The sequence below is a fragment of the Rousettus aegyptiacus genome, unplaced genomic scaffold, assembly GCF_014176215.1.
Source record: "Rousettus aegyptiacus isolate mRouAeg1 unplaced genomic scaffold, mRouAeg1.p scaffold_m13_p_13, whole genome shotgun sequence".
NCBI classification, from domain to species: Eukaryota; Metazoa; Chordata; class Mammalia; order Chiroptera; family Pteropodidae; genus Rousettus; species Rousettus aegyptiacus.
Window position 1 is genome coordinate 35,332,395 of NW_023416288.1, and position 24,248 is coordinate 35,356,642.

The window sequence follows — 24,248 nt, forward strand, 5'->3', positions numbered from 1 at the left end:
AGCAAGACGTGAGATTAATAACAACAATAACAACAAATAAACAAAAATTAGGGGATCCAACAGAGAAGAAAAGGAAATTCCAAGGATGATAAGGTGGATGAATAGGAGAGAGTTGATTTCTGATCTTCCGTAGTGGGGAAGTTAATGGGTAATATCTGTAACTGGAAAGTAAAGAAATAGCAGTATGATATTGTTATTTAGAAATATGACTATAAATAACAGGAGGAATGGCTAAAGAGATGAAAGGAATTTTCTGGAATCTCACGGAAGCAGGAATTGAGGGAAAGGACTGAGTGGGGGAAAGAATTGTTGCTTTTCTTTATAAGTCTTGTAGTAGTATTTGACTTTTAAACTAAACACATTTATTACTTTCATACAAAGTAAATTTAAATAGTAAAAGTTTCATTAATGTGCCAGAAATCATTTGTAAATTGTGTGTAAAAGTAGCCCCCTAACCCACAGTATTAGAAGTAGTATTTCAGGAGAAAAAGCAAGCCCCTCTGGTTAGCCTTTCTTCCTCTGCAAATGGTTTTTGAGCAATGCTCGGGAGCCCATCAATCTGCCAATTAGGAGAAAATGCAAGATTAACAGCAGGAATCATGACTGCAAGGAAACAGTTACCATCCCATAAAATTATTGCCTTTACCAAATTAGAATAAACCTGTCAAGACAATGTTTAACTGTCTTTATGTAAAAATCAAAATGGTCTGGCTTCAACTGTCAGACTCTTCCAACTTGTCAGCAACCAAGTGCTCCCTTAGTAAGTCGTATACTTCAAATTGCATTTGCAGTTTGGGGAAATGTAACTGGCCAGCCTATGAATCCAGAGAGCTGCCTTTTCTATGGCTGCCTCTACCACACTATAGAATAACTGGCTCATTTAATTGTCTTGGGTTGATGTCATTCCTGCAGGAAAACTATGAAATAAAATATCATTGCACCCTCACTGATCAATAAAACAAAATAAAAAATCTAGCTCTTCCATTTGGATGAGAGGCAATTTTCCCTGGTTTCTCACATCTGCTAGAACTTTACAAATACGCATCCCGTAGACCACCAGATGAGACACATCGGTGCAATACTAGTTATTTTTATGTGCTGTCTCATCCTTTATACAAAGTATCTGAGATCACTTTAAAGTGAGAGGACGGAATGGAGGGTGTGATTTATAGAGTCTCAGGGACCAGGGCTAATGCTGCAGAAGTAGGGAACAGCTCACTAAGGATTCTGGAGAAGGAAGGAAGGCTGAGTCGGATGCAAACCACACTTGTAGTCCCTCTCACGGACAGGGAGAGAATTGTGGCAGGAGTCGCGACTTCACTCTTGGAGTTGAGCTCATCTTGAAGGGATGATCAGAACTAGAAGACAGATGTACACTCACAAAAAATGGAAACGCTTAGAAATCTTTCTTCGCAATCATTTCTTTTTAAAAAGAGTTTTATGGATCTATAATTCACATGCCATACAATTCACCCATTTAAAGTAGAAAATTCAGTGGTTTTTAGTATAGTTACAGGGTTATGCCAACATCCATCAATTTTAGGACATTTTCATCACCTCCCAATAAAACTCATATCCCTTAGCAGTAACTCTGCTTCCCTACCCGACACAGTCCTAGGCAACCACTATTCTTCCTTCTGTCTCTACAGACTTTGCCATTTCATATAAATAAAATCATAGAATACATAGTCCTCTGTGACTGGCTTCTTTCGTGTGGCCTACGGCTTTCGTGGTTCATCCATATTTAGCATATATCACTACTTCATTCCTTTATTCCATTGCGCATATATACTGCATTTTGATTATCTATTCATCAGTCGATGGACATTGGATTGTTTCCACTTTTGGTTATTAATATTAATACTGCAGCGAGCATTTATGTATAAGTTTTAGTGTGCACATATGTTTTCAATTCTCTTGGATACATATCTGGGAGAGGAATTTCTGGGTCATATGTTAAACATTTGGAAGAACTGTCAAACTGTTCTCAAAAGCACCATTTTACATTTCCATTAGCAGTGTATGATAGTTCCAATTTTTCCACATCCTCGTCAACACTTGTTATTACCTATCTTTTTTTATTATAGCCACCCTGGTGCGTACGAAGTGCTATCTCATGATCCCAATAATTTCTCACTTTTAATTCTGTTCCTACGCTCTCAAGATATATGGCTTTCATGGCCAGCAGCTATTTTATTAAAATTCTAAAATGGAAAGGAAAGGATGGACGAAGAATTCTTAAACATTGGTACACCTTTTAAAATTGTCCACAGACCCAATGCTTGGAAGAAAAAGTACACCAGTGCTTGAAAAGGGCAAACACAGATATTCAATAAACTGTATATTATTACTGTTCACATATGATTACCTGTTGAGAACATATACCACCAAAGGACTATGCCAAATACCTTAGAAGAAATTAAAAACACATTAAGGACTTGTACAATTCTGAAACTCATAGTGATAGCAATCAAACTGTTTGAACACAACTTTACAGATTATAAAGGGCTTTGAAATTAAATTCTGGTTTCTTTCCTAAGTTGAAAGTCACAGAAGCCAGGGGTTCTGTGACCTCTCTACCCCAACAAAATGAGGGACCAGGGGGCTCATCAGCAGGGAGATGTGCCACAGGCAGGGTGACAGGGGGAATGTCTCTGACAGGGCACATGTGGGGGTCTCCACAATGCGGGGAGCATGAAGAGCCAAGAAGGACTGGTAGCCTGAGAAAGAAGTCTAATCCCATTATAATGCCATGAGCTGGAGAAACAGCTGGGCCCAGGGATGTGCCCTGGAGGGCCTGGGTGCACAGACAGACCGCAGAGGACTGGTGCCCGGGCGCAGACCTGGCTCGGCCTCGTGGGCTACCTCTGGCTTTCCTGGGCCACTACACCCCGTTGCATTATACCACAGCTGCCCTCATCATGGTTTAGCATGTTATATACCAAGCCGTGCACACTTAAAGTTCCTCGAATCGTGAGCTCTCTACAGGCAGGGACCCTGTCTAATTCATCTTTGTATCAACAATGCCAAAGTGGCAATGTCCAAAAGATAATGTATGAATTAATGGATGGATAGATTAATAAATAAGTACATTTACACAAAATGCCAGACCAATTTAGCAATATTTAGAAAAATATTGGCTTGAACAAATGTTATGGCTAAGAGTTCATTGCAACACAACTGGCAAATTATGCTTAAGTCTACACCTTTGTTCTCAAGAAAATCTATATAAACCTATTTAGGCCTGCTTCGATTGGAGCTCTTTTTGACTAGAGTTCATAAAGGATATGGAAGTAATATTCAACCAAAGTGAAATAATGACAAAATATAAATGAAAAAAATGAAATGTAAGCATGCTTTTATTTACCAATGGTCATATATAGCAGTGAGCTAAAAGTAAAAACAGAAGTTTAGTTCCATAGAACCTAATTACTCTCCATGGTAGTAAGATATATTTTAAAAAGGAGGGAGTGATACTGGCCTTTGAGTGGATTTCCAAGAAATGCAGTAGACTTATACTTTTGTGAAACAGTTGGGCAATGGCAGAGATATATTTTGTGAAACGGTGTGTCCTCGGCAAATAAATTGATCTTTAAGGGGAAAACGCCTGCAGTGAACTAAAGATGGTTGCAAATTCTCTGCTGCTCCTCTCATCAAGAGCTGGTGTCTATAACCTTTCACCTTGAATTTGGGCTGGCCCTGTGATTTTCTTCCTCTAACGGAGTAATATAGAAGTGACGCTGTGTACCCTCCAAAGCTGAGCCTTGAGAGATCCAGACTATGCTATGAGAAACTCAAGCCTAGTGGAAGAACCAAACAGGAGAACCAAGATGCTCTGGTCAACAGCCAGCAGTGATTGCCAGCCACATCGCTGAGCCAGCTGAGAAGTTCCATATTGAGGAAGACCCCAGCTGAATGACTGCAACTCTACCCAACACTACATGGAACAGAAGAACCATCCAGCTGAGCTCAGTCAACCCACAGAATTGTGAGATGCATATGGTAAATGGTTGCTGTTGTTTTAAGCCACTGGGTTTCGGCGTGGTTTGTTAAGTGGCACAGATAACCAAAACAACCCCCAGTTTGGAATTTACCGGAAAATGGATTTACTGGAAAATGAGGTCAATTCAAAATTCTGCTCATCCCTAGGAATACCAAAGTGAGACAGAAATACACCTTTCTGCCTCTCAGGCAAGTCCCAAGAGAAACAGCTTAGCTGGCTGTGGAAGAATTAATTAGAACAATGCAGTAAAGCAGGATAAACTGTGCTACATCAGCAGCGTCACCGGCAAAGTGCACGAAAACGATCGTGCCATTGAAGTAAGCAATCTAATTACTGCAACATGCACGGAATGAAATAATCAACTTGCAGCTGATGAGAAGAGTATATAAAATCAGTAGCTGTAAAGAATACGGTGGAATCAATAAAGTTTATGAAAATGGAATTAGTTGAGTGAATGTGGATAAAAAACGCACAGCCTGCTCCACACTTAGGAGATGAGGAGGAGGCCTCTGTGGCCTGAGGCCACGTCCAGGACAAAGGGTTAACAAACACCTGTCTGTTGCGTGATTTATTTTGTTTTCATCCAGGACCATTGGGTTTATTCTAATTTTTCAGGTTCTGCTTTTGCCAGGCACCTGTCACTTGTCCGTTTGCTTCCAATCCAGTGGACTCCGACTCACAGTGTCCAGTTAACACCGCCTCTGTGAAGCCTTCCTTCATTTCTCCTACCAATAATTAATCCTTTCCCTCACTGCAGCCCAATGACACTTTTTACAAGTTGATAAAATAGCGCTTATCACCTTGTTTTAATGTCTGGTTACGTGAGCTCACCAGGGTGGCGCGAAGCCTCATTCAGTTCAGTGTGCCTTGTGTGGGTAAGACACAGCCCCAGGCTGCTGGAAGACCGGTCACACAGCAGGTATTCAGTATTCAGATGAATCAATAGATGGACGGACACAAAGAAGGTTAAAGAGATCACTGCATAGATTCCCCTTACATTGTGACTTACAGAAAACCCCAAGAATTGGGAAGGTGGGAAAGGAAAAATTAAGTGATGGCCTGAGAATTTCTCTAAAGGGTCTGAGCATGGGGGTATGGCTGGAAGGAAAGGTTGGAGAATCTTCTTTGAAGCACACACTCTTTTAATTTAGATTTCATGTTTGTGTGGGGTAGATTTGGGGCGCCGTTCAAGTTTATGGGAAGGCTAAAGCCGCCCGTTGGTACGACCACTGGAAAAGTTACTTGCAAAATGAGTTTGATTGGTTCTCAAAAACTTGCTGGTTGGTTGCAATAGCTAATGTGCCCGAAGAAGGCGCTGGGACTGAGAACGAAACGAGTCGATCGGGTTTGATACTCTGTCACTGGGGCAACGGCAGGAAAGGATCATGACTTCGCAGCCCTGGGCATTGAGACCTCTGAGGGTGGAGGTTTCGCCATCATCTTGGGCTCCGTTCTTTGGAGACTGTCATTTAATTGATTCGAGGACAAACTCCTCAGTATGTTTTGAAATCTTCCTTGGGGTAGCTAATGCACAGTCAGGGTTAGGAATCATTCGTTGTTCTAGACGCTTACATTTGGATCCATCTGCAATGACAAGGACCAGTGTGTGCAGGACACTCTGGCAACGGAATAAAAACGCTGTCTGCGTGTGAAGAGAGCCACATTGTGTGCGCATTAGCTCAGCTGACATTTATTGAGTGGCTACGATGTGCCAGGCCCCATGTGCAGTGTTCGTGGATTTTATATAAGCCTAGTTAGGGTATTAGACATTAAATAATAAACACGTAGATAATTACAAACTGTGATAAGTGCTGTAGAAGGAAAGACAAAATGTTATGATGCAGAAAAATCCAATTTAGACGGAGTCAGGCAGGAAAGAAAGTCAGGGAGCAAGTCCCATTCAGGGTGAGACCTAAAACTGCAATTCAGTGCTACAGGTATGTGAGGAGTTGGAGGTCAGCGTTAGGTCGAAGCACACGAAATTGCTGAGATTTAACCACTTAAGGCCTACAAAATGGTTAAATGAATGTAAGCATGTACTCTGAGCAGGGACGAGGGAGAGGAGGCCTGGGGTGCTCCAGTTTCATCAGAGCAGGGTGGATGGTGTAAGATGAGAGGCGACTGCAGCAAAGGGGGAAAAAATGTGCAAACTCGCATTATAAAAATAGCACCGGAATTTGAGCAAGCGTATTTAATGTTTATAGCATCCTTTTAATTTTAAGTACCCGTGCTTGGTCTCAAATCACTGAATTGACATTTGGAAAAAAATCTGAACTTCCAGGATCTCCCCTCCTTCCAAAAAAAATAGAGGTGGAGACGGGCTGTTGTTTAACGTTTGGGTCTTGGAGGCTGTGCATTTCTGAATGAATCAGCCAGTCCCATTGCCATGTGACCACACAGCATCGGACAGGAAGTACGCTCGTATTCCAGTTGCCATGACTGCATAACAAACCACTCCAAACTTAGTGGTGGAAAACAACCACCACTTATTAAGCTCATAGATTCCAGGGATCACTCCTGGAAAGGGAGAGTGGGGACCGTTCTCCGCTCTATAACGTCTGGGGCCTCAGCTTAGGGAGACGTGACCTTCAGAGGCTGGAATAGCTGGAATTGATAGATCCACTCCCCAAACAGGTCCTCCACTCACGTGTCTGTTGCTGAGCTGAGCTAAGTGAAAGGCTCAACTAGGACCATGGACGGGGCCACCACGGATGGCTTGGGCTTCTCGCAGCCTGGTGGGTAGGCTTCGATAGGAACCAAGAGGGATTTGGAGAGTTAGCATTCAAAGAAGATCAGTCTGGAGTCACGTGGCCTTTCCTGACCCTGTTTCAGAAGTCACTTTGCGTCCTTTCTGCCATGTTCTATTGGTAGAAACAATCTCAAGCTCACCCAGATCTCAAGCAGGGGGTTAGGGGTGCGGGACAAAACCCTACATCTTGATGGGAAGTGTCGAGGTCACATTCCACGAGAGCATATGCGTGTTGGGGGGTGGGGTGGGGGGAGATAGTACTGCTTCCATCTTTGAAAAGATAATCTGCCTGGAAGTAGAGAGTAACGCCCAGAGAAACCTTCGCGAGGGAGCTACGTCATAGTTTTGCACGCGATTGTCATGTCTGTGCAAAGCGAAGGTGAGGGCAAGCACACCCCTGTTACAAGAAAGGAGCCATGCCACCAAAAGGAGTTTTGCAAACACAACCCTCTCCTGCCATCGTGTGCAGGAAAATGCTGGTCCTTCCAGAGAGGACGGAGACACACACACTGAGTTTAGGGAGACAGGGGCCTTCTGCTGGCAGAGCCAGGACTTACAGAGCGGAGCAGGGGGGACAGAACCTTCCGAAGAAATCGAAGGCTCACAGTTTGAAAAGACTGTTTCTAGAACAAACTGCAAAAGCAGTATCTGAGACTTGGTGACCTGAAGCAAGATGTAGATGTCAAGATTTAAGATATTGTAGACTGTGGGCCAGAAGAGAGGAGCCAGTGGAATAAACACCTTGACCTTTCCTGACTTCTCGCCTTTGATCTCCTGCCATTGCCTCCCGTGGGCCAAACCGAGCCAGAAGCCAGAGGGCGGGAAGCCTAGACTGTGCCTAGAGGTCAGCCTCTCGAGGCACAGAGCGGCGTGGAGAAGGGGAGAGGGCGAATCTGGAGCACAAGCCTTAAATTAAAGAGAATCTGTAACCCGGAATCTACAGATCCCTGGCCCAGGGAGGCCCACCCTGCAGGCCCGACCTAAGTATCACGTTCAAGACTCTACAAACCGGATGCTGTGCGACCTCAGGCGAGTTACTTAACTTCTCTGTGCTTTGGTCCCCTCAGTCAGTAATTAGAGATAACGATTATGCCTCATGGAGTGTCTGTTCTGCGTATAAGACACAGTGCCTGACATGAAGGAAGGGTGTGGCGAGTGTCATTACTGTTTTCTTGCAAGAGAAGCTTTCTAGGGTAGTTTCCACGTGGAAAAGTCTATACTTCTTTGGTGCAGTGTAAAGCTGCTTATAATATCCTTTTTAGTGCTATTTTAATAACACGCCTCTTAGTCATACTTGAATCTTTACCCCCAATACACCGCCGGAAGGACAACACAGCAGAAAACTACCAGTCACAGTTTCAAATGCTTATGCCTTTTGACCGAGCGATCCAATGCCAGGATTTTAAGCCACAGATACAATCACAAGCATACGCGTTGTACTCCAAATAACCATGCACAAGGGTATTCTCTGCAGTTCGCTTATAATTTCAAAAGATTGGGAATGACACAATTGTCTATCAAGAGGGAAGCGGTGAAATGACAGCCCACGGAATGAGTTGGATTATTCTGATGTGGAACAAGCCTCAAGACACACTGTTGAATGGAAAAAATCAACATGCAAAAACAATGTTTACAGTGACCCATCTCTTGTGGTTTGAAGAAAGGGTACTACACACACACACACACACACACGCGCGCGACAAGACACACACATGCTGGTACATATGTAGACTAACTCCCGGAGGACACAGAAAACCTGATGATGACCGTGGCTGCTCCCTGCGCAGAAGAAACGAAGGCCTGGGGGAGGGGGGCGGAGGGAAGGAGCCTACCCTTCATTGTGCAGGCTTTGGACATTTTCAGTTTCTAACTATGTGTATCTATTACTCAATAAAATAATTCAGTGACGATCCCAATACAATGAGTACACAGCAAAGGATACATGCTACATTAAATCCAATGATACATGCGGGGCCTGAAGGAATAAGGTGAGCACCTTAGCGAAAATTTTGTATTTCGGTATCACGGTTCTAATAATTGTATGGCCAAGATTTCTGGGGCTGTAGGGGAAGGAGGGGGTGTAATCCATGTGCAGGTGGGCTCAGGGGTGGACACTTCCGTGGGCTTTCCTCAGCTAGGACATGTGGCTCGGTGGTGAGGTCTCTGAGGCTGAGGAGGGGTCTCTCTCTGGGTACCATGGCCAACCACCCGACCGAAGATCCTTCTCACTCCTACTACCTGGCAAACTGGATGTGCATTTTAAAGGGCAAAGCATCAAACGGACTTGTCCCATTCATTCATTTCCAGGATGTCAGTTACTAACATACTTTTTAGCAAAATAATTTGGTCTTAAGGATGCGGAGAGAGAAAGGAAGCCTGGCCAATGCTCGGAAAGCGAAGGCCTTGACTGGAGCGAGAAAGAGTTTTCTGGAGGACCCTCAAAAACCTGATTTACCTCCACTCCCCGCCCCCAACAAAACCCTCCCTGTTTATGAGGTGGAGAAGCGACTCCCACAGGGGCTCTGTGGGCCCCACCACCACCTGGCTGCTGCCCAGCGCAGCTCCAGCTTAGCCTGAGCCGCGGGAGCCCCCCAGAGACGGCCAACCTTTCCCTGAGCCCCCGTGGCCTCCAGGAGCGCACTGTGTCCTTAGCGATGGCCTGTCTGCAGTTGACCGGGGCTCCTGGCGACTCCCTTGATAAGGCCACAGCAGGGGACTCCCGTCCACGTCCACCCATTCTGATGGATTGAGTCAGCCTCCCCACGGCACAGGGGCAGTACCCACGTTGGACACTGGTCACCTACAGGACAGCCATTAGAGCCTGAGTCAGGCCAACTTAAAGCACGGGCCTCTAAACGCCAGCGTGCAGAGCTTGGTGGAGTACCACCTCGCCTTGGCTGAAATCCTGGGGGTCGATAGATGTATTCCATCTCAGTGCCTGCATAATTGTTTGCAGGCTTCTCACATGGGCCAAAATTATTACAAAGGTACACACGTTTGAGCCAGAGAATGTCAGGGAAATAAGACCTGAAGTAGAGCAGCAGGGCACGAGACACTTGATGATATCCAGCGCTTCAGGTTTCTTCGGGACCTGATGTCATCTGGCTGACACTCGTGGACGACCGCATGCCTGCCTTACCTGGGAGTCCCGCGTCATACCTGGATTCAAATACGGCACGTGCGCCTGGAAGGAACGCATCTGCCCTACATCAAGTTTTGTTTTTGAAGGAAGATTTTTTTCTTTTAATGAGAAGTTGGTGATTTCTGCTTGACCCCTGACTGCAGTGGACATCCCAGCACGGGTAGCTGGGAGTGTGAACGACACCTTTGTGACAGGCCCCTCCTGGGTAGTTATGGGCATCATCTCATCTGATCACCTCACCACACCTTCGAAGGGTGTTTTAGCCTTAGCTCCACTCAACAGAGACGGGTTTGGAGTGCAAAGGCAAGTCAGTTGAAGTCACCTGAAGTCACGTGAGCAGTGCGACTCTATCACTCGATACACTTCATGCTCTTTTAGTAGTTTTCAAAACAAATGAAACCTCAAAAGTTAAAAATCCAAGATTCCACTTACTGACCCCCAAAGTCCTGTTTTCGCATTCAGTGACATGGTCCCACAGTCCAAGCCACGCCAGCGCAGGAGATCAGGGTCCCAATCCGCTGGCCGTGCGTGGTGCCCAGGGGCAGGCAGGTAGAGGCACCTTTTCCTCGCTCTTCCTCTGGCGCAGGAGACGCCTTGACAGGTGAGAACCGCTTCTTCCTGGCAAACTGTGGCTGTGTGGGTGCCCGCGGGGCTAACCAGTTTTACTCCTGGAGGCGGGGGTCTGCCCTAGTCACCTGGCACCCGCTCTGGCTCAGGATGCCCAGCTCCTCTCCATTTGTCCCTGTCCCCAGGTCCCCAACGTGCAGAGCATCTCCTCCCGGGGCGGGTCTCGGGTCTCAGCGCTGCCTGCTCTGCTCAGACTTCACTGCACCTCCCCCCAGCAGGGAGCCCTGGCTGCTTTCATCAGCCTCTAACGAGGTCCCTACCTGCTTTAGTAAGAGCCGGTGCTGTCCTGGGTGTTCCTGATTCTTTACAAATCTTTGCTATGAAATCCCTGGAGAAAAAGGAAGGGGCTCTCACCTTCTTTCCTCCTCACCTTTAAAGGGGTTCCCATCCAATATCTTCTCAAACCCCTCACTTTCTGAAACAAAAGGGAAGGCATTCTTTGCTACCCCTCTAATTAACAGTTTGTTTTTATTTTTCAATATTTGGTGGTCGAGTTGGTTTAAGGTCCTGGGGGAATTTAAACTATGTGGATTAAATAAGAACAGCTGGAAGGTGGAGAATGTTTCAGCAGAGTTTCTTTTCTCTCTTTAATTGGTAGCAGCACAATTTGTAACAAGGTGAGCCTAATTCCATTCTGCTGAGAGAGGAAGAAAGTTTTATTTTTATTATCCTTCCAAGAATATCTAGCAAATTGGCAGGGTCGTGTTTACGCTTCCCCCACCCCCACCCCCTGCCCCATTATAATGAAAAGGAGAAAAGACCCAATTTCTTTCCATTTCTGAGGAATCATCAAGTATGGGAGTCAAATGAAGACACAGACACGTCCCTTCCATCAAACCTGTTCCTTGCTCCAGACCCCAGATGCTGGTACCCATTTTAACCAGTCCAGCATGGGGTGGCTGCCCCATCCCCAGCCTGGTCCTGCTCCACTAGGAAGCACACAGTGCCCTCTCTCCTCTAGCCATCTTGAGATGCTCCCTTGCTTGGGCCGGCTGGCCCTCCCATGCAATCCTGCACTGATGGGCATAATTCTCCAGGAGTAATCACAGCAGTTTGGAGAGTGAACTTCAAGCTTTCATAGACACGGACTATGTGCACACTGTTAAAACTGTTATTACATATCTCTAATACTGTTATACCCAATTAAAAAGCAACTAGATACAGTCTTAACGGAATGCAGTTTGGTAATATGAATCAACAAACAATATTTTGTAGGCCCTTTGAGCCACCAATTATACCACTAGTTATATATCCTCAGGAAGATATCTTATATGGGAGATGCTCAGAAGTATTTATTACCTAAGAATTGGAAATAATGCAAATGTCCAACAGTAGGAAAATGGCCGAACACTTATAGAGCAGCTGTACAATGGACTTGTCTAGGGCCATTAAAAATATTATATAATAACTTTTAATGATAGGGAAAGCTTTTTAAGTTATGCTGTTAAGTTAAAAAGACAGGCTTCGAATTAACAGCAAATTTTATTTTTAATCATCTGGCTAAGAAGAGCTAAAAAAGGAAATAGATATCATAAAACGAGAAGGCAGAGCTCTCTGGGTGGGCAATGCTCTCTTCTTGACATATTAGATGGGAAAAAATTAAATATAGATAAGAAAAGGAAAGAAAAAAATTAACCAGATTGCTTCCGTGCACATTAAACCACAATTAACACTTTGATGAACGCTTCCTATCTTTTTTCTGTGTGTGTGCATGTATGCACAGAGGTGATTGCGTGTATCCCGTGTGCATACTCTTACTACTCTTACAGTCATTCTCTAGAGACTATAATGCATCTTTTTGATTTTTAATAATCTAAATTAAAAAAATTTTTATCCACTTTTGATAACACAAGAACCTTACCCTTCTTCCCCACCCTCCATTCTGATCTTATGTGATATTGTTGCCATGCATTTTAATTCTATACATGGCATAAATTCCTCAAAGCATTATCGCAGTCAGTATTTATTTATGTCCCCTACATATTTACACTTTCCATTGCTCTTTATTCCTTTCTACATCTCTTATTTCCATCTGTGATCATTTTCCTTCTGTGTAAAGAACACTCTCTAGTATTTCCTTTACTACAAACTCATCCATCCTTGGATGAAATAGTTTTGACTTTGCCTTCATTTTCAAAGGATATTTTCACTGAGTATAGGATTCTAAGTTGGCAGTGATTTTTCTGTCAATTTTTTGAAGATGTTTTGAATTGTTTCACTGTGATGTGCCTAGGTCTGGTTTTTCTTCTATTAGACCTACTTAGAGTTTGTAGTGATTCTTGAATTTTTGAAAATTCCCAGCTACTATCTCTTCAAATACTGCTTCTGCCCAATTTCTCTCTTTTACTTTGGGGATTCTAATTATACATATTAGTCCTTCTCACAGACTCTCTTTGTCTTGTATTGTTGTGGTGCGATCAAATTCAAGACCCATGGAGCCAACTGAGATGAATTGTGAGCCTTTATTAGCCGGCTGGCGACTGACTCTCTACCATGCAGGATTAGAAGAGATCAGCCCTGAGCTCCCAGAAGAGGCAGTTTATATAGCCACCAGCACATCCCTGAGCAGATCACCACACCCTGGTTAACAGCTGGCCGTTAGCATATCCTTGATCAGATTACCCTGGTTAACAGCATCTCCTTGATCAGATTACCACACCCTGGTTAACACTATCAGAAGTAAATACTTAATGCTGGCTTACTGGAAAATTGTCCACCCATAACAGTATTCTTTCTTGTTTTTTTTTTTTTTTGTCCCCATCATTCAAAATATCATTCCAAATATTTTTTCATGACCTATCTTTCAGTTCATTAATTTTCTATTCGAGTGTGTCTAATCTTTTATTAAACCCACCCAATGAGTTCTTAATTACTGAAATTTCATTTCTACAGTTTCCATTTGATTTTTCTCTGCCAAAAATCTCAATTTTATCTTTTATATCTTTGAACGTATCAAGTATGTTTTTTTAAAAAATATTTTTTAATTCTTTTAATGTCTAGATTCCTGGTGGGTCTGTTGTTTCTCTTGATTTTTATTTGTGGGTTTTTCCCCTCATGTTTCCATTGAGTACCTGAAATTCGATACAAAAGACAGCAGAAAAAAAAATTGTAGGATGGTGTTAGCATTCCTTCAGAAAGGATTTAGGTTTGCTTCTGGATGAAAACTAAAGATATAAGCAATCAGGGATCCTCTTGATCCAAATTCAGAGATGAGAAGATTGGAACTGGGTTTCGGACTCCTTGAGAGTTAGTTTACTTCTGGTCACCTTTACTTCCAGGTATAGCTATTTAGGGTGCTCAACCCAAATATGGAAAGCTTATTAGGATCTCACACCTTGAGAAGCCTCAAACTCCAATGTTTATCTCCCCGTGTCCCGTAAGCCCTGCTTACCTGCTCGACCACCTCTTCTGTAATTGGCAGAAGTAACCCTAAATGCCACAGAGTTTCTAGCTTCTCTTCTTCTGGGTTCCTATCTTCCCCCAAATCTTAATCTGGTAATTCTTTTTCTGCCTCATTAGCTCTCTAACGCCTTGAAGCAGATTTTTTTTTTTTAAAGGATCCTGTCCAGCTTTTCTAATTGTCCTTAACAAGTAGGTTGATCCTAGTCTGACACTACAGAAAGCAGAAGTCTGTCACCTATTATCCAATTCAGTTTTTAAAAGGTTCCTATAACTATTTTTACCCTTGTTATGGATAATTGGCCAGAGTCTGCTTCTTATCATCATTATTGGATCGATCCTTCTTTGTTCCTTTGAATCTCAAAAGTTTTACCAAGAAAAACCGCATAAAAATACTCTGCCTGGGATGATTTTAGTGGTAGGTAACGATTCAAGGATTATTTCTGCTGCGGTTCATCTACTTCTCCCCACATTACTGGTCGAAGACTGATCCGTGATATTGCCTGGCAAGTCAAGGCCCGAGGTGAGATTGACTTCTGATGTCTCCCTGAGTGTAACCCGTACTGCCTCTCCTTCTCCGAGGTCTAATTCTGGCCAAGGCGTGAAAGCCTGCTGTGAGCCAGGTGTACCGTCACTGCAGGATGCACTGGGGCTGTGGAGAAGAAGGAAAACAGTCTGCCGTTTCGCACAGCGAATCCCTGGGAATCAAAGCTATGACATTTTAATTTGCGTTTTGCCCACCTCTCACTCGTCTTGGTGAGAGTTACAGCCACTGGCCTCTTTTCTGTCGGTTACTCACACGATTTTGTTGCTGTACTGAATTTCCCAGCTACCAGAAAGAAGATCTAATGTTTCCTTCTCAAAGGTCAAGTCTATCACTGTTATTATTTCCCAGTGTGGGCTGATTTGAAGAACAGCCTCTGCAAGGAAAGAAGCTGAGGCGGCATCCGACGACAGTGCTTTCCTCCCCAAGGCTCCTGGTGAACAGAAGTGGTCTGGGTGGGGAGGTGAGTGCAGCAACCTGTCAAGGACCTCAGTGTCCTGCTCCTTGGGGGACACAGCTTCATGGGCTCCGGCTTCTTAGAGAAGCATTAGAAGCAATGCGTTTTCTGTGCCCATAAAGCCTAGAAGAGTTAGTGACATTGGGTCACCTGATTGACTGATGAGTGCCATAGAACCTTTAGGGCGCTGGGGGTTTCTAAGTCTGGCGGGAAAGGCTCTGCGGCAGGAGAGGAAGATCTCTCTGCCTGACGCCAAGTGCTCGGAAACCTCTTTCGCTCCCACAGTCCCTGCAGGATTTCACAATGCTGCTCCCCCTTCTCCCAGAGATAGGCTCTGGCAGCAAACATTAGCAGCTAAATTCAATTCAAATCACCTTTGCTGAATTCTTGGGGCTGAGGTCATAGGATACGACTAGGGTATTTTCCAAAGAAACAACGGTCTTTAATATAGTAACCTCAAGATGTCTGTCACATGCTTTTCTGGGGAAAATGATCATATGTATATGATAATATCATGTTAGATAATTAACATATTTACATATAAGTAAATATTAGTGTACATACACATTTTTAAAAATCTAAAAGGACACAGATATCAGAGTTCATTAAAATAAAAAATAAATAAATTAAAAAATAAAAATAAAGTGTATTGCCTTACTGTTTTCCAAAAATAAATAAATAAATAAAGAGACACACAGAATATTGTTAATATAACCAGGAATGGAGGACTTAGTTTTTTACTTTATACACTGTTTCCTTTTTTTTTAAATAAGTGACTTTTCTCAGCTATGTTATTAGGCTCTTTGAAGACATGTCAGGGGTACCCTGTCTTCTGAATAATTACCCAGCAAATCTCAGCTAGTAGGCCCATCTCTCACCATCTCTCACCATACACTATTTTGTATCTTATCATGGTAAATCTCTAAAATTAACTGGCCCATAGAATACCTTAAAATTAACATTCAGTTCCTCATACTCACTTTTCCCTCTTTCCTGCCCTAGAATAGGTCTGGCAATAAATGAGTTTTGAAATGTTTTCTATTTCCTTGGCTCAAACTGACAGTTCCTTTGGGAAGCAGGTAAGTGCTTTTCCTAAGGTATATCCAGAATTTCATGCTGTGGTTCCTGTAAGCTGTGATTAGATTTATTCGGTGTGTGTGTGGAGCGGGGGGCGGGGGGGGGGGGTCAGCCCACTTCTCAGGCCTCTCTCTCTGCCTGAGGTCAAGCGAGAGCCTTCATGTAGACCTCTTGCCCTCCCACACTCAACTAATCCAAGAGTCCAGTTCATAGGCTGGGAGCAAAGTGGTAAATTGGGCCAATCAGGTTCTAGCTCTTGAGAATTTGATTTGGCAAACAGAGGAATCAGGCACTAATGTGAGCCGAAGCTGAAAGGCTGTGAGGATGGAGCGAAGGACTGGTGGGGCCACGATGGGTCAAGTGGAAGCCGCAGTGGTGAGGTGGCAGAGGCGGAGGTGGCCTGTCCCGAGAGGTACAAGGTTTCCAGGTTCCAGCTCAGGTCTACGTCTATCCCACCATGACACCCTCTGATTCTTGCTCTGAGTCTCTGTTTTTGGCTCCCTAAAGTCATCCCTTCAAACTAAAATCCTGCCAATGACCTCTATTGCAGCATCCTCTAAAACAGCATGGGCTGAGCCCTACTCAGGTATCAGCTCTTCTCAGATCTGAAGGTAAAAAGGAGCCCCCTGGGGGTCCTGCTGTGCAGCAGACTGACTCAGAAGGTCTGGGCCAGGCTGAGGTTCTGTATTTCTGTCCTGTTCTCGTTTGAGGCCACTCCGGCTGGTCCCCAGTCCACAAGAGCACGGACAGGTGACTGCTGTTACTAATCCAGAAAGAAAGAGAAATTTGAACCAAACTAAGCCAACAAAAAACTAGGCTTCCAACCTGTCTGAAAGAATGGCAGTAAAGAAGGCAAAATTGACTAAAAGAAAGTAGATAGAGATGCCCAAAACTGACATGACCAAGAGCCTCTGAAGTTTCAGGACAATGTAATATCTTGAGACAATCTCTTTTTTTTCTTTCATTTCTTTTAAGAAAACTCAGGGATTTCTTAAATAAATCTATCTTCTGGCATCAGTAAACTCACTCATTTTGCTAAATGGATCAGTTCTGAATAATTTCCACGATTCTAACAAGAAACTGTTAGATTCCACCAGAACGTAGTGCGATAGAATTTGGACAACATTCTAAACACAGCAGGTGTGCTTCCCAAGATGCAGCTGCCCACAGTGCTGCTTCCCAGTGATGCCGACGTCCGTTGTCGATGTTTCGGATGCATATTTTGCTATTGAAATTAGAAAGCTCTCTCCCGATTGAACCCAAATGCCAAACGTCATTTTCCTCGCATGTTTTTCCCCCCGTTCGAGCCGAGATCGATCAAACGGCACATCCTCTTCACACACCAGGAAATCCCCACTGGGATAGGAGTAATAGTGAGGCAGGCAATAAAGGGAAGGGGAGGGGTGCATTCCTGCAAATCCGAAAGCCACCCTTAGGTCTGGTTTAATCAGATCGAAAAGCATCACACAAAAACGCGAGCTCTTAAAATATTCGGTAGACCGGATGTGTTTTTAAGGAGAAAAAAGGCTTCGCCTCAATGGTATTATCATCTGTGTTAAAATCGTAGGCAATGGCTCTTTTAGTCCATCACTATCTGTGAGCATTTACTGCCTGTGATAAACTGGGAGCCCCACCACGAGCTTTTAGTGCTTCGAGCGGGGCGATCACAGCTTTCCGAACTGTAAATTACTTTAGCAACGGCTCTGGACAGAAGAAAGCAAAACAGAAGACCCGAGCTTAGAGGACTATTTCTTATTCTTCCTCTACGCTGGTGCTTATCTGCATGGGAGACTTGGGTAAACTCAGGCTTTATCCCATCCCCCCTCCCTTACCTGACCAGCCTTTTCCGTTGTAGTCCGAGTGAACTTCAAAGCCTTCCGCCGGTCTGCAACAGATGTGAACACAACTCACCGCGACGACAAACACAAGTGTTTGGTGGAGGGCTAACCACCACGTTTCACGTAATCGCATTTTTAAAATGCTTCTCTTGGCCTTGCTAAACTACTTCATTATTAAACCAATTTCTTGAACCAGTCAACTAGAGTCTTTAATCGAAAAGGTTAGTACAAGGCTAAAACCTTTAGAACCACACTAAGATAATGAAAACTATGCAAACCACACTAATGAGAACATCTACATCTGGGACAGAAAATAATTTTAAAGATGTCACACCGATCATGTCCTCTAAATCTGAAATAAACACACATTGTATAGCACACAGGTTTCTTAAGGAGGCAAAATATTTGAAAATGGAACTCAGTTTTACTGAGTATCTTCCATGAGTCAGATACTTTATATATATATACTCTTTCATCTCATTTAATTCTCCCAATAGCTCTATGAATTGCTTCTTTAAAAGAAAACTAAGCTTTGGTAATGCTAGTTTGCTAATTACGGGCAATGATGGTAGTCAAATATAAGTCTCTCATGCTCCAAAGCCCCTATTTCTTTCCTTCTCCCTAGATATTTCGCCAAATAATGGCTGTTCTCGCTCTAATCCTTTCACTTCTATTTTACTTTCCAAAACACTGTTATCTGGGATCATATTTGTTTATCCACAGTCATTTGTATTCTCTCTCTAATAACTAGGAAAGTTAGAGGTGGCTGGAAGTGAGGCTAGGTCATTTGTGCGGGCCATGTCCTGCCTCTGTCGGCAATTTAACAGATGTAGGGGACACTCTGGGGGTCCTAGAGTTCCATTATAGCTCTGCCCACATCTTTTCCACCTTCAAAACCAAACGTCTTCATCAGATGACTATGGGCCTGGCAAAGCCAGGCTGGAAAGAGCCTGATAAGGAGACCAAGGCACAGAAAAGGAACCAAACCACCTGTCAGTACTATGCAACGAACTATGGTAAGTGAGTGCGCTTGCAAATATATCTCTATGTGTTTAGTTATTTGAAAAAATAATAAAGTTCTATTTTTTCTTTAAGATACACTTCTAGGAATCAAATGACTGGGTCAGAGTTTACTCTGTGGCAGACTCTGTCCCATGCACTGCTCATATCTTTCTAAAGTCATGCAACTCCCCCATGAGGTGGTCACTGTGACCACCCCTTTTCAAGATGAGAAGACTAAGGCTGAGAGAGGCTGCCACATGTCCAAGGCCACACAGCAGGAAATGGTAAAGCTGGGATTCAAACTCAGGCCTGACCACCTCCTGTCTCAGACACACAGCCTCAATGTCGCCATGTTAAAAGATGCAAGAGGTGACTGGGGGAGCGAAGGACAGCTTTCAGCATGACTTTCGAAAGTTTGATTACCGATTTGTAAAATAAAGGAGGGTTTTAAAACCTATCTCACTCATCTATATTAACCCAGGAAACCAAGATTAAGCAAAGCTTCTGGCTTCCTTCTACACTGGGTCTCTATGTCCCCTAAGCTTGGTTGGCACAAGCAGTATTTCAATGTACCAGGCTTGTGACTCTAGTCGAAGAGCTCACCTGCCAGCATTTAGATACAGCCACACTGAGACAGGGACCTTTACTGAGCATCGACTACGGGTCATAGCCTGTGCTGGTGGCTTTAAATGAGTAACTGGCTGTTTAGAGGGACTTTTCTTGATGCTCTGGAATGGGCGCTGGGGCCCATAACAACAGGGACCAAGTGTTTTTTGTTTCTAATTCTGGAAAGCTTCCAAATATTGGGGCAGGGCATCATCCACATGGCCCCACCTTGGGCTTCCTAATAATTGGTAAACCTGCCTCCCCACAACCAGTCCCCTTTCTCCCCACTGCCCCTGGCTCTGGGGCCCATGGAAGCAGAGGCCTCAGGAGCTTCAGCTCTGGCTCTGTTCCTGGTGAGCCAGAGGAGGCGGAGCGTCAAGAACATTAGCAATAAAAATTAGAAATGCTTAAAAAACTGGTATTTCATTCATTCATTCAATCATCATTAACGTATTCATTCTTTCTCCCAACAAATGCAGTATTTAGTGAGTCCACATTATGTGCCCGGCAGTGTACAAAGTGCTTGGGCTACATCAGGGACAAACGATGGTCCTCGCCCGCACGGAGCTCACGTTTGGATGTCGGCCCGAGCTGGGAAGAAGTGGATGGGAGAGAGATGTCTATAGAAAGAGTGGGGAGGAGGCAGAACGACCCAGATACCCACTGTTGTGCGTGGAAGATGCCCACGTCGCCATGTGTCAAGAGGACTCCTGAGAGGCAGGGTGCAGCCCTCGTCGGTGCCCATTTAGAGGGCTCCTCCCAGGTGAGCCTACCTGCCTAGAAGAGGTTGTCAGATATATTCCCAGGTGGAAGCTGAGAGAGAGCTCCCCATAAGGATACAGTAGGAGGGGGTGCCAGGAAGGGGAAATGCAAGGCCTTCCAAGACCTTGCACGTATTCCCTAGAGAGAATTCACATGACCCATTTTTCCTAAGGGATACAGGTGTCTTCCTTGGTCTCATATGGGTTTTACTAGAACCCTCTCCCTAGCAATCTTCACAAGCAGACAACTGAATGAGGCCTCCTCTTCCTCCTCAGCCTAATCAAATCCATCTGGAGAGAGGGCATGGCCTCCCTTTACACCCCCTATCCATCTGAATTACCTGGACAGGGCCTGGAGTCCTGCCCAAGTCAGTAGGACACTGTCCCAGACTCTCCTAACACTTATCAGAGCTAGACCGTTTTTTTTGGAGGGGTGGAATATATCCAAGGTGACATTTATAGGAGTGTGCTGATTTGATCTCGCTTCTAGGAAGCAGGGTAAGGCTGAGGTCCTTGGCCTTGACAAGGCAGGACACAAAGGCTAAAAGTTGTTATTTAAACCCAAGTTCCCAACTAAGCAAATTAGTGTTGCCAATATTGACAGTACTTAAAAACATCTCTCATAAGCAGAACGATGCTGCTGCAAGCCAGACAAAGAAAAAAAAACATTGTCTACCATCAATTCACTGTACTTTTGGAAGGTCAGGGTTGAAAATTTCCAGGATCACTTCACTTTATTTAGAAACTATTTTCAAAACTATCCCTTGTCCCTACTTAGCTGCTCCATTTGTTATCTATTAAGTGATCAGACTAATCCAAGGTCTTTTGACATTGTCTTCATTCCAAAATTTAAAAAGAGGAGATACTTTTGATTACTGAAAGCAAAGAGATTACTAATTATTCTGAAAATCAAAAATAAGAATGCAATTAGACTGATCAGAATCAGTTTTCTCTCTAGAAATACTGGTCTTGCTATCTTTTAAGCAAATGGCTGCTTATGAGCAGAAATTTCAGAACCTGTGCTGAAGCTTGCCCAATTCCCCCTACTATCCCCACTTCTCCATAATGGAAGGCTCTAGAAGGTGGGCGTCACGAGGGCGGGGCCTCTGTCTGATTTGAATGAAGAGAGATGCCAGGCCCTAAAACACTGCCTGGCTCCAAGGAGGTCCTCCATAAACATGTGTAGATAAATCTTTGTGGTCTGAGTCTGTAGTCCCATGTAGCTTTTTCCATTATAATTCGAAATAATCCTCCTTTCCCTCTCAAAGAGCAGAGGAAGGGAGGAACGCCTTTTTGTAACCGAATTCTAAATTCATAACCTATTCCTTCACGACATCCTTCACCATTTAGAGTAAGCAAAACAAGTCTCAGGTCATCGTTTTCCCATTACCGCAGACAGCCAGGGTTCACTCTATGTGAATATTCTTTCCCTTTTCCACAAAGTAATTACCTAAGATTTCTAGCTAGGAAAAAAAAAAAAAAAAGATGGTGTAATTTCCAACCTGGAACCGGCATTGCTCATTAAGGTTGAAAAAGTGACTGTGGCTCGCTGAATCCTATGCAAATCAGCCCTGATGAGCCCTTAACTAATCTGTTTACAAACCAGACCTGCTAGACAGGCCTCAGTGATTTTCTATCAAAGCGAAGCACTGCTTTATAATGGGCATCTGGCCGTCCGGAATGGGTAGTTTAAGCATAGACTCTTTCCTTCAAAGTAAGATCAAAGGCTTTATTAGTCCTAAATGAGTGCATTATTTCCACTTACTACCTTCTTGTTTGCAATTTGTGTTTATTAACAGCACTGTCTCAGGTTTGCTTTGTGAATTACTAGTTTCTGAAAACAGTATGGCAGTTTTATGGACCACAGTATACATTTGTGGAGATTATGTAGCATATAATACATAGAATGGCCCATCAGATAGGACATTAGGCAAAGAAAATTCTTTGCAAAGATGACAATACTTGACCATGCAGAATTCATTTATGATTTTTTTTTTTTTTTTTTAAAGAGGAAACCATCTGGTATAACAGGACTCACACAAGAAAAGATCCCCCAACGCTGAGGAGCTGGAGATGAGATAACTCTTCGAGTGCCTGGAGAATGTTCTTTGAAGTTTTAATTTTATTTCTTCCAAAGAGAGTAAGTATGCAAAGCTGTAATGTGGATGAGAAATGCCATCAGTACCACTCCAGGAGAAGCACAATCAGGTGTTTTCAGAAGAGAACAAGCAGATCGTTTAAGAAAAACAAAGATTCCGGCATATGAGGAATACCACGAACTGAATCCTTTCAGAGTCCTTCAGGCAGCACTGTCCCTGGGGCCTATGTGAGGGCGGATGGAGGCGTCCGCCCTCCCTGGTCCTGGCAACAGAGATTAGAGCCTGTCCTTCACTCCCACCCTCCAATCCATCTTAGGAGGATGAAGCTGCCAAGAAAATTGCATCTTTTAAGATTTGTGGTGACACAGGTATATAAGCTTGAGGGTGTCGCTGACCTATAAAAGGAGCCAGACTAAACTGCTATGAGTACAGTGCGATGCGGGGAACATCCAGCCTCAGAAGGGGCAGCTTTTCATGTCGCCGGCCGGGCCGGCCAGAAATTAAATGAGATTGCCAGGAAAGGCCATAATCAGAGATCAAGCCACTGTTCAACGTCATATCACTGTTCGGTCATGTTGGCTTTTTATTTTTTGGTTTTGACACTGAAGCAAGCATAAATTCACAAGAATAAAAACACATTTGTCAGAACCCCACGGCGTGACCCCGACCAGCTCAAAAATGAGTTGGGCCGCAAGTGGTAAGCCAGACGACAGGAAAACCAAACCTATCGTAAATCTTCTCTTTAAAAGTCTCTTTCTGCTTATCACCTCCTAAGTGCCCTTGATGGCCCAGTTCTGCCGTGGCAACTTTGGGGGGGTGGGGCGGGGAATCAGATAATATGTATTAAACATCAACTCAGAAAAGTATTCCTGTGCACATAAACGGCATCAGAAATTATGTTATAGAGGTTGGAGAAATAAGATAGTCGGACCACAAAGTCACAAGCACAAAGGATTTTGACTTGGGGACATTATAATGCCTAGAACTCAGAAGGTGAAAATGGTTCTGAGCAGCAGCGTGTTGGGCTGTAACCGCGTAATAAGATATGTTCTCAATGAACATGCATGCCGTGTCTATAATACGGCAGTTGAGGCACAGAATATAAAGACTGTCCATCCTTCTCTAGCAATTTGCTTTTATCTTTTATTCTAGTGCAGTATCTGTCTCCTGACTCACTTGTCTAAAACATGGACTTTTCATCTCTGAGACAAAGGGGTGATGCTGGGCAAAAGTAAAAGCCAAATAAATGAGTTAGGAGTTAACTAGTAGAGCATACTTACATTAGCACAAATAAGCTATCAGGTCTCCCGGTCATCTTGGTTCATTAAAAGGACAAAACTAAACCAAGCAAGGAGAATGAATCACGTTGGGCACTTACAGAGAGCAGGCCTGGGGTCAGGGTTAAGGTCATCAAGAGGACAGAGATAGGGATTAAAGCTATATTTGCTCTTAGGGTCTCTGAGATTAAAACTCTAAGATGAAATTTATGGAAAAGGCCTCAAACAGTCTAAAATTACCATAGACTATTTTGAATTCTATCCATAAATAAAATGAAAATTAAGTTCAACAGGCACAAAACAAACGTAAGTGAACTTGATGTCATCTGAACTCTGCTCAAAGGGGCTGAAAAAGCTCCATCTGGAGGCAAATTAACTCTTTCAGGGCACAAGGCTATCTCCTAATGGTGTCAGGAGAAGTAATTCACTTCCAAATGGCCCAGACCATTCATTTTTATAAGGAGAACTGGTAACGATTATGCATAATTTCAGATGACTTAATAGGAAAATAACGAAAGATTTTTTTACTGTCTGAATTGACAACGTCTATGAGAAGTTTTCTACTCTAAGATACTGTTTGGTATTGAAACAATATTTGTTCTAACCTACAATAATCCCAACTCAAAAGCATTTTAGGCATTTATCATTTTTAATGACTACAGCAAAT

The 24,248-nt window shown here is 43.7% G+C and overlaps 1 protein-coding gene across 1 annotated transcript in view; it reads right to left on the reverse strand.

Moving 5' to 3' along the window:
- Positions 1–13,269: 13,269 nt before the first annotated feature.
- Positions 13,270–24,248, reverse strand: part of HIBADH (3-hydroxyisobutyrate dehydrogenase) — a 106,025-nt gene continuing 95,046 nt past the window's right edge. Inside the window, exons 8-9 of the mRNA XM_036230423.1 lie at positions 17,831–17,883; positions 13,270–14,572 (exon numbers count right to left, since the gene is read on the reverse strand). Coding sequence (XP_036086316.1) covers positions 17,866–17,883 — 18 coding nt within the window. The 3' untranslated portion in view covers positions 13,270–14,572; positions 17,831–17,865. The remainder of the gene's footprint in view (positions 14,573–17,830; positions 17,884–24,248) is intronic.